Source organism: Uloborus diversus, chromosome 8, assembly GCF_026930045.1.
Source record: "Uloborus diversus isolate 005 chromosome 8, Udiv.v.3.1, whole genome shotgun sequence".
NCBI lineage: Eukaryota > Metazoa > Arthropoda > Arachnida > Araneae > Uloboridae > Uloborus > Uloborus diversus.
Window position 1 is genome coordinate 89,847,332 of NC_072738.1, and position 17,350 is coordinate 89,864,681.

At 33.4% G+C, this 17,350-nt stretch overlaps 1 protein-coding gene across 1 annotated transcript in view; it reads left to right on the plus strand.

Moving 5' to 3' along the window:
* LOC129227612 (protein unc-93 homolog A-like) overlaps positions 1-17,350 on the plus strand; it is a 46,413-nt gene that overhangs the window by 11,637 nt on the left and 17,426 nt on the right. Inside the window, exon 2 of the mRNA XM_054862200.1 lies at positions 8,345-8,612. Within this exon, the coding sequence (XP_054718175.1) occupies positions 8,345-8,612 (268 nt within the window). The remainder of the gene's footprint in view (positions 1-8,344; positions 8,613-17,350) is intronic.

The window sequence follows — 17,350 nt, forward strand, 5'->3', positions numbered from 1 at the left end:
TTTTAAAAATTCGAGGTTGTATTGGGTTTATCTCTCCTTTATAGACGTGGTCGATCTCTCCCGATTGTCTGGGTGAAAAGTACAATCCTCCTAACCTTTGTTTTTGGATTTCATGTCTCCATTTTAGAATATTAGGAGGCCGACGCGTGCCCAGACATTAGAGTATCAAAAGTAGTTAGATTACATTTCATACAAAAGCTTAGATTGAATAATTGTAACCACGTAAAAAATTATTTGACTTACCAAAAGAAACAATTTTTGACTAAAAAATATTCTGTTTCTTGGAATGCAAACAGCAGCATGTCATACAAAACACCTTTCCGTATCCTTGAGATAGATGTTTCATCTATTGAGACGGCGCATTAACGAAACTTCTGACTGATCCATCTCACACGGTGGTCAATCTCTCTTGGAATTATACGTGACAAAAATATCTATAAAAACAGCGTAGTAAAAATGCTCTCTTTATATTGCTTCGATCGTTTTTACGAGAGAGTGAGAGAGAGAAGTGGAAGTGATACTATAAATTTTTGACATTGCTTGCGAGAATTTTCATAACTGCATTAACGTTGGCTTTGCCTCCCCTGCTAAAAATGATCACTGTCACGCCTCATGGACATTTTTATCCTCTCTACATTTGAGGTGTCACGCGAATTTTACTCATATACTGCCTGAAGGATGTTCATCAATATCATACGTGTGATATATTCATTTTCTAATGATATCGTATTCGTTATTTTCTTGTATTAGCTTCTTCCCTTACGTGTGGCTACTGAGTGTACAACGAGGAGACCGAGTTTTGTTGATACATATTTTAGATTTTGAATTTTCTGATTATATTCAACAATGTTACGTACCAAAATTAAACTTCTCAAAATGCCATTAATATTTTTCTGTCAAAAAATGATTTCAACACCTTTGTTAACATAATTTATTTCATATGTTTTTTTTTTTTTAATGTACCAACTATATTCAACGTGGATCAAGTTGTTACACCAATGAATAAACTGTTATGCTGACGTAATCAGCAACAAAATGAAGATTTTACGAGCTGATTTTAAAGAATTTCTTAAATATTTGGAGTTATAATCGGAGTTAGATAATGAATGTAAATTTCATTTACAGTTAATAAAACATAGGTATGGCTATCTTCTTCGAAATATGATCTTACAAACATTTCAAGAGAAATTTCAATTATTTGAGTTTTTTTTTTTTTTTTTGTTATTTTTAAGCATTTCTGGAGAAAGAAAAAGCACCTAAAATTTGATAGTTTCACAGTATTAACTTGATCCAAGATTGATGTATCAACTTGACTCAAACAATGCCATTGCTTTAAATCAACGTTAACGATGAAAAAATAACTACGAATATGAGCCATTTCTATTAGACAAAATCATGGCATCTATTTAAGGAACCCGGTAATGTTGCTTAATATGATAGTCACTTAAGCATCCTATATACGAAAGTTGGAATGAAACTGTAAAAGACCACTTTTTTGCACAAAAAACAATTTCAAACAACTCTCAAATAAAAAACGGCAGCATCTCCCGCTCGCGTATGACGAATAAGTAAAAATCACTTGCTTATTCACAGGACAGGTTCTGGGACAAATGCACTCAAAATTAAAGATCTTGGTTCAATTTAACCCTGTCTCCCCTGAACGTTTGTTGCTTCTTTTATTCAGCAACCTTCAAGACCTCGATTTTTGCAACCGTTAGTCCTAGATGCCTACTACCAATTTCAGAAATGGACAAAATAAGATATAGAGTTAAAATTAGAAAAGTCTGAAGAAAAAAAAAGAGTGAAAAAATACAAAACCTAGTATCGGATTTGATTGAATTCTACATTTAAAATGTGTAAATTAGAGCTACGATTTGTGAAATGTTCATAATAACTCTATTATGTATCGTGAAAACGAGTCAAATAGAGAACCAAATTGCAAATCAAGTCAGCTCAGAGTTAAACAATAAGAACCTTAAATAATACTCAGTTATCACATTAAAATCAGTTTCCAAAATTCCTTCATATCGAACATAAGAAAATTAACAGGAGCTAAATAACTTTATTCGCATAAGAGACTAAACTAGGTTTAATTTATGAGGCACAAAGTCAAAGTTTTTCCTGGTTTAGATGTCTGAAAATATCCAGTTTAAAATAAATAAAAATGTAAGAGGGGACTACTTAAGTAATTTTATTTTATTTTTAACTCAAACATGCCTTTTTGAGCCATTATTTTGAAAGATATGGGAAATGCAAATGCACTGCATGGCTTCCTTTATTGCCTTACTAGACTCCTAAATAAAGTCGTAAATTCCCCAAAATCTCTTACGAGAGTTTCCCAAGCTACATTAAAATCGGCTTAGCCTCTGTTAATGAAAATGACCGTTTCCTATCGTCAGAACAGTTTTTCTTTTGTTTTGACATCATTCGCTTTTCTCCTCGGCTGTTACATTGCCCGTTAAGAGAACTTATTTGGTCAAAGGGGTCTTTAAATATCTAGCAATTTATTTTGTACCCAAGAGACTGTTCGTCTTAAAGCATAAATTATAACACTAAATATATTGCGTATATTTTAATGCATATCTCTAAGGAATTTATTGTTTTTTTAAGAATATAAGCTTTTGGTAATAATATTTCATCGCATTACAAAATCATTAGAGGAATCTTTTTTCGTTACAAAGAGCAGTTGAGTCGTTTTCTTTCTTTTCCCCCCCCCCTTGGTTGTGGTCATAACAGCTAATTAATTTACACTAATATAAATACTTCAGTAATGTTTATAAAAAATTGTTTTTGTAATTTAATTTGTCTGGTAATTTTCCATGAAATACTAATAAAACTTTTGAAAAAAATCTATTTGAATTGAAATTAGTTGATATTAATGTATATAAAAAAATCAACAAATGCAAGCAAAATAATTGATTACAAAAAAAAAAAAAAACATGTCTGAAGCACAAATTTTCAAAAATGTTACATATACCATAAACACTTTGGCCACACTTAAGAACTTTTCTCATTATTTTCTCAATAATTTTGAAACTTTTTCCAAGCTGGGGAAGCTTAATTTGCACATCTAATGTTATCTTAGTTTATTTTTAAAATAGCGATTGTTTTGGTTTTAAGTATTATTGCTATTTTAAATTTGCTTTATATGGCACAATGTTACCCTTGCGTTTGGGTTACTTTGGCTCAAGCCGTTTTCGCTATTTAAAATCTCTGTAGAACTATCTAGAGTCAAAGAAAGGCTGTGTTTATACGGAAACCTCTTTATTTAAAAGAAAAATGCATTTTAGATGAAGTTTGAATCACTCATAATTGTTTTAAGGAAAATCGAAGAATAATTTAAAATGTATGTGCATACCTAGTTATTGTCTCGGAAATTTCTGACGGAGAACAATCATCTTTTCATTAGTGATGGAGATTGAATAATTTTATTAACAGAACACCATTCGTAAATTAAAGGATCCTAGGTTATTGACAACTTCCAAAACTTGCTGGTACGTTCTATACTCTCAAAATTAGCTCCTTCTTCTCTAACATCACCAATTATCAATGCATAACTGAACCCATTCAATTTTACAACAAAATTTCATTAACTTTTCAACAAGTTTAATAAACTTTGTTTGAAGTAGATGCAACTTGGGTCCAACTTCAAAACTTCCTACAACTTTCAATTCCTCTTCATCTTCCAAAATAAAAGCCATGTAACTGAGCCCTGATGAGCTGAGTCTGTAATCGCTCTTTTTATCTGTTGTTGAGAATTCTAGGTTTTTCTTGCGTTTGCTCTGTTTGAGGTTTTACTTTTAGGCTTTCTTTTCTTTTGTAAATATGTCTGACGGATATTTTAAAGTTTTTAAGCTGGACCAAAGGTATGTCGTAATTTTTAGGCTGGGAGATATTTTATTATTGTGAAAACTTTAAATAAAAACCCTAACCAGAAATGATAAATACAACTATACTACTAAATAAAGTATTAAATAGTGTTCACTTCACTTCATTCCTCGAGGGCCCACATTGCCTGCATTGTTGTGACTTAACCTGTTACGGCACCCTCGAGGCATTAAATAGTATTCATAAATAGGTACTTAACAAACTCTTAGCTTATGTAGAATTGCTTCTATATGTAACATTTTGAGGGATTATAAAGACACGTGTTAACACGAGGAACGCAGAAACACTAGGGTTGCTTCTTGAGCAGAGCTATCGAACTGCTTGGCATGCATTAATGAGTGTTTCGGACTTCTCTTTGCAATGGAATCTGTCAAAATTTTATCCTGAAGGTTGAGAAAAAAGATTCAACGTTCTTTATCAATTTCGGCCAAGGAAGGACCTTAGGGCCAAAGTAGACCGTGTTTGCGGTACGTGTTTTTGGCGTGAATAATTTTTACAATGCCAGAAGACGTTATTATAAAGCTCATATCTGCCTGCATAGATAAAGGCTTTACTTATAACTTCGAAACTCGTGTATGGGATCGTTCGCAAAGGACGTCACGCTTTAAAAATCGTGGGGAGGGTGTGTGAGATTATGAAAATTTGTGAAAAAATGTGGAAGAGTAACAGGTGGTGTGAAGGTGTGACATAATTTTTATATGCTTATGTAGCACAGTGTAAGGGGGTTGTCCATAAATGATGTCACACTTTTTTTCAACATTTTTGATCTCTCTAATCACTTTTGTCGCAAAACGTCACACTTCACCTTACCCCCTCAACCTTTCATAACCTCCTCTCCCTCAACGCATGACATTATTTGTGTACAGCCCCTAACATGTAACCAGGGGAGGAGAGGGGATCACAGGAACTTTGTCACACAGGTGACAAAGGTCGGGAGATGATCAAATATGATAAAAACGAAGTGAGACGAGTAAAAATATGACAACGTGTATATGAGTTTCATTTGTCTGTTGTCGGACTTGGTTGTTCTATCGCTCTTTTTATGCACTGAAGAATGGGTTTGATTTTACGACTCCGAAGCAGCTGTTTGCAGAGTTTTAAAACTCTTTTTAGACTAAAGAGTTTTTTTTTCATACATAATTTGTACTAAAATACTATTCATTTTTATTACGTTATTTTTGTATAATTTAATGTTTGCTGGTGACAGCACTGTCTGCTTTGTTTATTCACCTACCAGGAACATAATCTCAATCAGTTTAAACAGTTCACTAATTCTTTTTATTAGTGTATTCTGTTATACTTAAAGTTAGTTTTAGGTAATTAGTGAGTATGTGTTGTGAGTATATATAATAGGGAGTATAAACAATTTTTTATCTCCTTTTTTATAAAGTTAAGAAATGGTGTAAACCTAGTGAAAATTATGCAAAAAAGACTTAAAATGCTCATCAGGAACAAGGGAATGCATACAAAATATTAGCTAATTATTTCACTGGTCTTTAGAGTGTCTCTAGTTATGTAATCAATAAAGAAGTTGCTTTTAAAACAGTCTTAGTCTAATAATTTGGCCAGCACTGTACTTGTGCATATACACGTAGTCATAGTTTTGCTCATTTCATCGTACAAAGTTTTCCACTGCTTCTTTTACATACAAAATGAGACGTTATTTATGGACTACCCCTATTCAATATTTCTGTAAATGTGGGCTTTTATAACGTTAATCGTTTAACTGCTTTTTCAAAAAGGAAACGCTTTTACTTCTTGCAAACATACTTGACTTTATGCCTGCAATGAGCAGGCCTTTTGATTTCTGATGCTCACACGCATCTTTTTTTATTCATTTATTTCTAAACATATTTTCATATTTTAACCCCATGAAGTCTCTGTTGAACATATGGGGGAAGCAATAAACAACAGTGAAGAAATTACAATAATTATCTGGTTACCTGTGTAGGGCAATTCCATGAAAAAGTCGCCATTTTTTCCCGCACGTGACTGCTTACGTATTTCGTTAAATAATAATAGTTTAGAAGGTAATGAACAAATGTTTTTTTTAAGGAATCACATTTATGATTCTGATTTCGTATGCAACATAATTTTGTTCATTGCCATTTTATATTGCAGTAAAACAGTAAAAACTGTGAAGTTGACCACCCTTGTAAATTGACCATCTGCCTATGTTGACTGCTTTAGTCAGGAACGGAATTAGATCTATCTTATATAATGAAGGAAAACCTATGTAACTTGACCACCGCTCTATCTTGACTACTAATATACACCAAATTTGGTTTGGACGGAGTATTGTAAAAAACCCTTTGTAAGATGACCACTTGGTTTATCTTTTTTAACTTAACTAAGCAAGTTATTTTATTTTATGTTTATTTATTTTTTTAAATAGTTTTCCGAAAATAATTTTACTGCAAAGATGTCAGACAAGCATTTTACCAACTAAATAAAACAGCAGCATAAAGCTTTATGCTGCTCTCTAACTTATTTTTCTTTTGTTATTCTATTTGGGATAACCTTTTGTACTCTCTGTTCAATGATAACAGATGTCAGCAGAAAAGTCCTAAGTCTTTTCTTCCAGTTGAAATATTTTGTAGCAAAAGAGTAAAAATTATTGTGCTAAAGAGTTGCTTATTTCCGATACTACGGGTTCAGTGATACGACATTTTCATTTTCATGAACTAGGAGAGTTCAGTTTGTTGCTTTTTGTGTTATAAGTTTTTCATAAGATCGCTTCAAAAAGAAAATTAGTTGAAATTGAGATTGATAAAAAGCATGAAATATTAAAATTAAATTAAAAGAGAGAAAGCCAGAGAAAATTAGCTGACACATAAATTTCTAAAACTACAGTGTCTAATGTAGCAAAAAGCGAGGAAAAAGTAACAAAAATATTTGAATGACATTTTGAATTATTGCTTCAAAGTAATATTAAACAATAAAAGTGGCTTGAACAAAAAGACTAAGTATTAGTCAAAAAATGAATATACGGTGCAAGAAACGATAAAAAATGTTTAAAAAATCATCACCACCCTTTATAAGTTGACCACCTGTCTAAGTTGACCACCAACGTATTGCACTGCAAGTGGTCAACTTACACAGGTTTCACTGTATGAGCTTTAATTCAAATATATTAGCTGTGACGTACAGAAAAAGAAGGCAGCTTTAGTAGTGGAAGAAGAACAGGTTTTAGGAGTGGTAGATATGAATCTTCAATCAGAGTCCTAGCCATTAGAGACTGTATAGTTTGGCTCTAATGATAAGACTGATTGAAGAAGGAATAAGCAATTCACGCGTTAAAAAGGGAGTGAGAAGATCCGGTTTGGTTTGGCAATAACGAACTCTGATAGTATTGGCTCTGTGCTGATATCAGTGTTCTTCCTCTTTCCCCTCAAGCTTAAATGAGCTCGTCCAACAACAGGGGAATTGTGCTATGAGAGTTTTACTATAACCAAACTACTAAAATGTATTTGCTAACATAGACAAATCTAAATCGTAATCGGATGTTGCTGTGAAAAAAATACAGTCGATCTGGCTTATAAAGAGATCTGATTCAACGAGACAACGGTTTCTCATTTTGTATCTAGTTAATGCAACATCTATGAAAGAATACTACTCACTAATTAAATTTTAGCTGATAAAATATACTGATTTGCAAACCAGAGGGATTTTATATTGTGATTTTATAATATATGTTATAAAATGTTCAATGCGAGTTAATATGTTTATTTTTTTGGAGTCAAATAGACAAAGTATTGTTTTATGTTAAATATTTACTACTTGTGTATATTGTAATCTATTGTTTTAATGTAAATAATACATAGTTTAATACATATTTATGCGTTTGTACGCCAAATTATACTGATTTAATAACACTGCGGACAGTGTCTTTGGCACTCTTTAGTGTTGATTTCTTACTATTAACTCATGTTGAACTATAATCTAGAATTATAATCATATAAATAAAAGCCGATGATTGAGTAACCCTCGTGTTTCAACAATGAAACTCGCGCCACGGCATGATAATTTGATAATATGATTTGGTAATGTTTAACATGCAGGGAAAGGCTTTATTGTGACAAGACTGAACTCGATCCGTCTACTTAACTGTTTTACTGGTAAAGACTGTCATTTTAGGGGAATGGTGAAACGAAAAAATGGTCAACAATGAACGCTACCTACTGGAGTTCAGGGTTCATCCACTGGAGTTAGGGTTAAATCTTAAACTATCAAAATATTACCAGACAGGCAATGGCTGTGTTCAAATGTAGAAGCAAATTTTCACCCGTCATATCATGACGGGCGACTTTCTAGATTCTTAATGTTTGTGATTGTCTTTTGTAATTTACGTTGTATGTGTAACTTTATTTTATTTTGCTTATTGTTTGTCATGTATGTGTGTGTGTTTTTGTTAATAAATCTTACCTTATCTTATCAATTCGTTCAATTATTTCAGTCGTACGTGAGCTGCGCGCTGGGCCTGGAAGCGGTGGGCTACACGCTCCTGTGCGCGGGCGCCACCACCACACTGGGCGCCGTGGCGGCTCACCACTTCATGAAGCACATTCGGCGCTTGACCCTGCTCCTAGCCGCTGCCCTGTGCCACGCGGGGCTACTCATGGTACTGTGGCTCTGGACGCCCGTCAGGGACGACGTCGCCGTCTTCTACGTCATTGCCGCCGGATGGGGACTCTGCAACGCCGTCTTCGAGACTCTCACCACAAGTAAGGACCGATGAGTTTCAAATAGTGATGTTCCGGATATCCGTATCCGTATCCGCGAATATCCGAGGGAAAATAAATATCTGTATCCGTATCCGTTACTTTTTTGACGGATCTTAAACGGATCTTCTATATTCTAAAAATTATTAAATATTTGAACAAAAGACTCTTAAATTCAGTTTTAAATTAGGTTTTATACCCTATTTAAATTATAAGGTATCATTTCAGAAGCCAATTTGTACCCCCCGTTGCAAAACGAAACGGGTAATAAGTTTTAAAGTGTATCTGTGTGTCTATTTGTGGCATCGTAGCTCCTAAACAGATGAACTGATTCTGATAGTTCTTTTTTCGTTCAAAAGATGATTCGATCGAAAGTATTCTTAACTTGGCCTCTTTTTGCAGAACTTTAACTACCGGAGATATTAATAAAAAACCGACTTAACGTTTTTCTGGCCCTAAATTGAAAGAACGAAATTTTCTGCGTTTGATATTTGTTTGGAACTTCCAAGTTATATACAGTAAGAGCTATAATCTTGTTAAGGAAATTTTAAATGCAAGCCTTAATACGCGTGATCGGTAGCGATTTCATAGTCGGAAAACAAGACGAAAAAGCTCAATGTTTTAAAATTTCTATTCGCTGTCAGTTCATATTTGTTAACAATGTGTTCTGACCCGCGAAATCCATCTTAATATGGGGTCAGCCCTCTGAAACGTTTTTTTTTATTTTTTTAGTGGCGTTCCTCAAAAAAAAAAAAAAAAAAAAAAGACACTAAATTTACTGTTTGTAAAGGTGTTCCCGGCTCTGTTGTTCTGTCGGTCGGAATAAGTTGGGTAGAATGGGTCAGCGCTGCATTTATGCTGAAATAAAATGCGAAAAATTATTTGTAGGCTGTCCAGTAGCAGCTTTACACTCTTGCTCCTGTATCCTACATCTACCGAGCAAGCTAGAAATAATTTTTCACATTCTATCTATGCATTAATGCAGCGTTGACCCGTTCCTTACAACTCTCTCAATTTTATCGGAGATTTCTTTAAGAGTAAATCATAGTCTTGATTATATTTCCGCCGTAGATGACATGTTTTGAAGAAACAGTGTTATTATTCTGACGGGAATACCTTCCGCAACAAATTAAACACTTGGAGAGTTGAATTGGGCAAAAAAATATTGAGATCCGTATCTGTATCTGCGGATCTTGACACTAATGATCCGGATCCGCGGATCTACTTTTTTGACGATCTGGCACATCACTAGTTTCAAAGCAGGCCCTCGTTTATCTGGACCTTCGGATGATCCGGATCAACTTTGTAACCTTTGAAAAACATCAGAATTATGCTACACTAGTGGTACCCGCACGGCTTTTCCCGTAGTAGAAAATTAAAACGTCATTTGGTTCGCTTGTATATTTACAAATAATGGATGATGATTTTCTCGCCCATCTTACCGTTCCACGTTATGATATTTGGTAATTTACTCGTCCACGTTGTGATAATTTGCTCGGTAAAATGTTCTTTAAATTGGGATATAAAAAGAACAAAATCGAGTTTTCGAAAGATCGCTTCGAGGTAAACACCCCCATGCTACAAACTAATTTTGTGTCAAATTTCATGAAAATCGGCCGAACGGTCAAGGTGCTATGCGCGTCACAGAGATCCTGACAGAGAGAGATCCAGACAGAGAGAATTACAGCTTTAATATTAGTAAAGATATCAATGGCGCACACAAGGGGAGGATCCAGGGGGTCCGGACCCTCCCATCACCCTTGAGGTTTTTTTTCTCTTGATTGATTAAAATACTATGCTTGTACGTAAAATAGTTCCAAGCAAAGGTATCAATAATTTGAGATTTAATAAATGAAAAAATTAAATTGATTTTCCCTCTTTCTTCCTCTGCAAAACCTAATTGTATGTGAGCATAAATTGTTCTATTATGGTGATTTTGCTTCGCTGTTATTATTTTTAATTATGAGAAAAGTTATATTCATTCTTGTGCCTTCTAGTATTTTAATTATTTGCTATTAATAAATTTATTTCGTTAACTGATTTCAATAATCTCTTTTTAATGGTTTTATTTCCGACAATTGATAAAATCGAAAGAATATGTTTAGATGCGCGTTGGAGCATGATATGAGAATGGTGAACCTTCGATCCTGGACCTCTCCTTTAAAAAATTCCTGTGTGTGTGCCACTGCTACATATTAATTACTTCCCAACTTAATATACGAGGGTCGATCCAAAAGTAAGGTTAACATGAATTTTTCAAATATACAGCACTGTCTATTCTCATTAAAATTTACATCGTTGGAAAGAAAAAACTTTTCTCTATTTTTATACATAACCGGCATTTTTTTCTGTGCATTATTGTCGACGGTGCCCTAACTTCTGTATCGAGTGTCACAGAAGTTCACCGCCAACCCGTTGAGGAAGCATTTCACCCCCCTTTTTTTTTTTTTTGACTATTTACGTCACATACAAATGTTAGTCACTACGGAAACGTTGGCCATCAAAGTGTTCATTAAAACTAGGAAACAAGTGGTAATCACAACACTCGAGCTCAAGACTGCAATTAAGAACGGAGTGGTTTGTTGACTATCATGTCCTATTCTGGTGGTGGAATTCAGTGACACTCGATACAGAAGTTAAGGCACCGTCGACAATAATGCACAGAAAAACATTGCGATTACGTATGAAAATAGAGAAACGAATTTTCTTTCCACCGATGTAAATTTCAGTGAGAATGGAAAGTTGCTGTATATTTGTAAAATTAATGAGAACCTTACTTTTGGATCGACCCACATACTTATAACAATTTTGCATATTAAGCATTTTTTTGAATGATTATATTATTACTTAATTTATCTCTTGTTTGCATTAAGCTTTGATAATAACCTTTTCACTCTTATATGAGGTTCGTGGTAGTTTGATTGGTCAGGTTAGGCCCCCTCGATTGGTCACATTAGGTAGTGGCTAAAGCGTCACGGGTTTCGTACTGGCCAGTCGAAGATCCTTCGTATATGCTAATTCTAACGAATGATTGCTAAAGCTGTCACAGTCACTACGTCTTCCAAGTTACTGTTACAAATCAAAGCGTTTGGAGATAATTTAAGAATAATAAAAATGAGGTTTTTTTTAAATTTTAAATTTTTAATAAAGTACGAAAAAAAATCAAAAAGATTGCAATTAAAGTATAACCGAATCAGTGATGGGATATTGATCGTTAACGATGGTTAGTGTCTGAAATGAGGTTGCCTAAGAGTTGTACAAAATGAACAGAAAACATTACATAGTTCCTAAAATAAAATACGACCGATGAAAATTTTTGCTACGGACTGCAAACGATTTGCATTTTTTGAAAAGAACTATCATCACACTGTTGTTACAAGAACGCCCATATTGGGGGGCAAGAGGTGGCTCAACCCCCCCCCCCCCACACCACCCTTAGAAATTAGAATTTCCTTGCTTTTAGTACTTTTTTTCTTTGTAAAAATGTAAAAACATTTCTTTTCCAGCCATTAATGAATAAGTTATTACACATGTCAAATTTTAATAACTCTAATCTGTATTGAAATTGGTTTCCATGGGAAAAATATCCTGCTAAACCATTGGGAAAATATCTGAGCCCCCCCCCCCCTTTAAAAATTTGCATAAGGGCGCCCATGCATTGTTAATTTGTAAAAGAAGGTTAAAATGATAGAAAAGAATCGACATAACTGCATAACTCTTACTCTTTCTGCAGTAAACGCAAACTATGATCGCTAAATAAATTGTTTACACTTGCAATAGGATTCATTTGACCTGAATTTTTTTTTTTGCATAAAAACTGATGCTGAACTTCCAAGAAAGGGTGATTCATTCCATTTTTAAATTACGCGATCGATTTAGTTCCTAAAAGTTAACATTGTTGCACATCGGCAAAGAAAATGATAGCTTCAGTTAGTTCCAAAAAGTGTTCGATCATTTGTTATTCATTCTTAAAAAAAGTTATTAAAGCTCAAAGGCGGAAATGTTCAGAATTTATTTTTTTATGTACCAAAAGCTCTTAAATAAAAATATTCTCCTTCCAGTCCATCAAAAGCTTTATGATGTTTATTTTCAAATTTTTATGTGGAAACTCTTTCCTTTTCAGAAGAAAACGACCCTCCCTTTTCCAAAAAGATTTAAGAGATTTAATGCGATTTTCTGTGAAACAATTCTTATTTTTTTTAATTAAATAGCCTCGTTAAGAAATGAAAAATGAGGCTTGTAGCAGCAAAAGCTCAAATAAAATGAAAAATTAGTCTACGCATTTTAAAGAGCTTATGCATATTTTCATCGGTTTCATGAAGAAAAATTGTTTACAAACCATCCAATAAATTTCAAAATTGTGATTTTTGTGCACCATTCTGGTAATGTGCTTTTTCTTTCTTTCTTTCTTTTTTTGAAATGCATATTTTATTTGTATAAGCAATTCTTAAAAAGATGTAAAAGTCAGGGTTGTGGAGTGGGAGAGTCGGAGTCGGACTGATTTTGGGGTAAAGGAGTCGGAGTCGGAGTCGTTAGAAAACATGCCGACTCGGGGCTTCTTTTTTTCTTTCCTTTTCACTGACTCTCCTTGCATTTTTTAAAAACTGACGACCAATTGGTTCGATTAAATGTATAAAAAGATACTAATGAGAAAATAACTGCCAATATGGTAATCAGCTAACTTGAGTGCTTACCGAACTTTCTGTGGCCGTCCCCTAGTTTGCTTAACCCTAGTCTGCTTGTGCCCCTAGTCTGCTTGTTGTTGTTACTTAACTAATCAACAACTGTCAGCAAACGGTTTTGTTGCGTAACATTTTCAAGTAATCACTTTCAAATAAAAATATAAATATAGTGCTTTGTTCGATCTCAGTTATAAAATAGTAAAAGAAACGTAACAAATTAGTAAGTCGAGGCTCGTAGCTAAGGTTGAAACGTTTAAGGGTGGTCGGTAAATTGAAAGAAGTTCTGGCGCGAAAGTACGAATCCAAAAGATTCGATGAAATAATGTAATGTATTTTCTTTATTAAGACTATTTCTATAAGCTTGGTTTTCACTAAAAGTATGGAACAAAATAACTGTAAATATGTTCTTGATTACAACACTCAATAATTGCAGTTAATCTTAAAATCTCCATATCAAGGTTAATTCTAAAGCAGCCAATAAAATTTAAATTAAAAATTTAGCGAAGAAGAAATATAGGGATAGTAAAAGCTATTCGTACCAATTTGTATACCGCCACATTTTGTGTAAAATTAGCTCCTGACGTATATGTGCCCTATTTTCGTTGAAATTTGAATGATGAAATATAATTTAAAATATATTCGCGAAAATTTTCAGAATTAAAATACTTATATTTTTTATAAACTCTGAAATTAACTTTGGGTGTCATCTACCAGATGGGTGTCACCCGGGGCAAACCACCCCCTCTTAAGAACTTGGATTTAGACAAAAAGCTTTTTTTCTCTCATGTTACAGCTTTCAAAAATTGAAAGCACACGATTTGATCAATATCTATTTGTTAAACATTAAAGGGGCAAATTACAGATAATCCTTTTTCAATTTTTTTTAAAGGGATTTTTAAGTCATCTCACATTTTAACTCGTAACTATTGAAAAATTTTATTTTAAATTGAATTTTTAACGTTGTATGCGTCTAGGGTTCACAATAAAAAACAAAATGCGAAATTTTCATAAAAAGGAATTAATATTTCAATCTTTGTTTGGAGGTTTTCCCCCTTCCCCTAAAGGGAGAGAGGGAGTTGAAAAAATACAATTAAAATAAAATTTAAAATAATCCGGAGTCTGAGTTGGTGTCGGGCGTTTCAAAATCCAGGAGTCGGCCATTTTCCCTCCAACTCCGCAGCCCTGGTAAAAGTAGGCAAGGCGAATTCAATCTCAATTGGATTACTAAACAAGAAGTTCTGTCTAGAACTAGACGAGCCTACTTTCCCGTATACCCATAATACTTTCTAGTACCTGATCAATATTCTCAAAAATAGCTAAAATCGCAAATTTTTTCAAACATATTTTTAAAATACTTTAAGCTGATTTCTAGGAATAAAATATTCCTCACTCGTCTAAAAAAATTAAATGCGTAAAAAAAAAGAAATAGCAGCAACTTTTAAACAAAGCAGCTAATACACTTTTTTTCATTAAAAAAATCTTTAACAGCTTTCAAAACGAAAAAATAATAATTAAAATTAATAAGCTCATTAAAATAAATACATCATATCAAAAAAAAATCGTTTTTTATTCCCCTGTTGCCAAAAACAATTTTTTAAATGAATTAATGCACTTACCAAAATAAATAAAAACAATAAAATGTCAACTTAAAGAAATAATTTTTGTCAAAAAAAAAAAAAAAGAAAGAAAAAGAAATCGCCTGCGCATATATCTTTACGTAGAAACATAAATTCGCAACTCCAACGAACTATAGGGGGCACTGCAGTCACTGTCTAATGGCGGAATTGAAAACTAAAACAAACGCATGTGGTAACGAAGAAAATGCTAAAAGTGCTGTGATTTTTGTTCGCATGTATGATTTTTTCGCTTTATTCGTTTGAAAAGACTTTTCAAAGTCTTTTGGTTATTCTGACCCATATAGAAAGAGATTAGAAACCAAAAAGTATTACGAAAGTAAACAATTAATGCAGAACACACAGTAAGTTGTTCTGAAGCAGCCATTTTCACGATGCTGAATTCGGAATTCATAAATTTTTGGTTCGCTTCGAACGGCATTTTCATTTTGTACCGTTTTTTCTATACATTAGTACATATTAAGTTCAGTTTCGTGACATTTCCGGCATTTGTTGACATTTTTGCCACATAGTGCACATACGTGGCAGACTGTCAAGAGTAACGTTTAACACTAGATAATTTATCCAAAGAAATCATGCATTTAATTCATTCGTCATGGAAATGATTTACCTGATATGCGAAATCTTGTCAAGATACATTATTCTTTCACATAACTTTAAAACCATAACACTATAAACAGATTTTTGGCGAACTTTTTTTTTATTTTTCAAATTCTTAACGTTCTTTCTGGATTTTTCAATCTGTTCTGCGATAAATATTTTCAAGAAAATTTATTTGCATACTGTCTATTTCAGTAGGATACTGTAGTAACAAAGGTTAGTTAAATCATTTATGTGGAATTAGGTTAAGGAAAAGTGTCCAGTCAATGTTGTTAAGTTCGTTTTTTTTTCATCGAATTGAAAAACTGATATTTATTCAAATTCACTCAGAACAAAATAAATAAAATGTGTACTCACAGTTTATATATGGTGGTAGTTTTCTTTTCAGTTGATTGACCATTATTTCTTTTTACTTATCGAATTCTGTAATCTTACTATCGTTTTATTCCACTCATGATAAAAATTAAAAATGGTTTAACTAAAAACGCGAAAACTCGCCAAGGCTACTTTGCTTGCACAATACTAAAACTACTATAACCCTAAACACATTTGGCGAAACCTTTCAGCTGAGAATAAAAGGAATAAAGTAAATTCTTTCTCGGTTAAACATTTTTCATTTTGTTCTACGATAATAAATTCAAGAAAATATTTTGCATACTGTCCATTCCAACTAAATGCTGCTGTAAAATATGATTAGTTAAATTAATTTAAGATTAAAAAAAACTCATATTCTTACAAATTCATACAAAACAATAAAAAATTTTACCTGGTATAACGTTATCCAATTTTGTTAATCCAGAGTTTTCTTGTTTACGCTTCCACCATTTAATACTTTTTTGAAAGAAATAAGGAAAACTAACATTATTTTGAGAAGCTCGAGAATACTACTAAGGGACGAATTAATTTCTGTTGTTGAAGGCGTTCTTAGACATGTTGAATGCGTTACTCAGAACAAACTGACCGCGTTTACGTCAACAGACACACGTGATGCGCAACGTGGCAATGTTTTAGGTGCAGACGCAGTTTTATAAATCACCGCAAGGTAGCGTATTCGAGCGCTGGAGTTCCGAATGACTTCGAGTTTATTCGTCGAAAACTGATTACCTAAATTAAAACTTTAGCGTAAAAATAAAAACAAATCAAATCAACAATAATTATTTTACAGTCAAAACCATAGCTGTGGAGCCGGAGTCAATCTCATTTTGGGGCAAAGGAATCGGAGTCGAATATCTAAGAATCGGAGTCAGTCATTTGTCCTCCGTGTATAAATTTTTGCCAAAGCTACGAAGTCAGAGTAGAAGTCGGGGAGTCGGAGTCCGATTAATTGTCGGGCAAAGGAGTCGGAGTCAAGTGTCCCTAAATTTTCGAAGTCTGGAGTTTGGCGTCAAGAGCTATTTCCAACAAAATTTGTTTTAAAAAAATCCGCCTTCAAGTACGGAATCTATATTGACTTTCAGTTTCCCCGTAGGCGCTAATGTTAAGGGATTTGAACTGTTCAAAATTGAACAAAAATAGTTCAAATCAAAAAGTGAAATATGGGAATAAGATGTCCTCGCCGAGATCTTTCGAACAAAAAAAAGTTTGTTCGAATCGGACTATTCATTCAAAAGTTATTAGGGGGGGGGGACAGACAGACCGACGGACCAACAGACAGGCTGAAAATATGCAAATCCAAAAATTTTCTAAATAAAACTATTTTTACGTTTTTATTACGATGAATTTCTTAATGGATTGTTTCGATCACAAAAGCATTATGATGTGTGTGTGTCTGCGTGTTTTTTTTTCTTTGAGAAATTGGAACAGCTTTACAAAAACTAATTTGAAC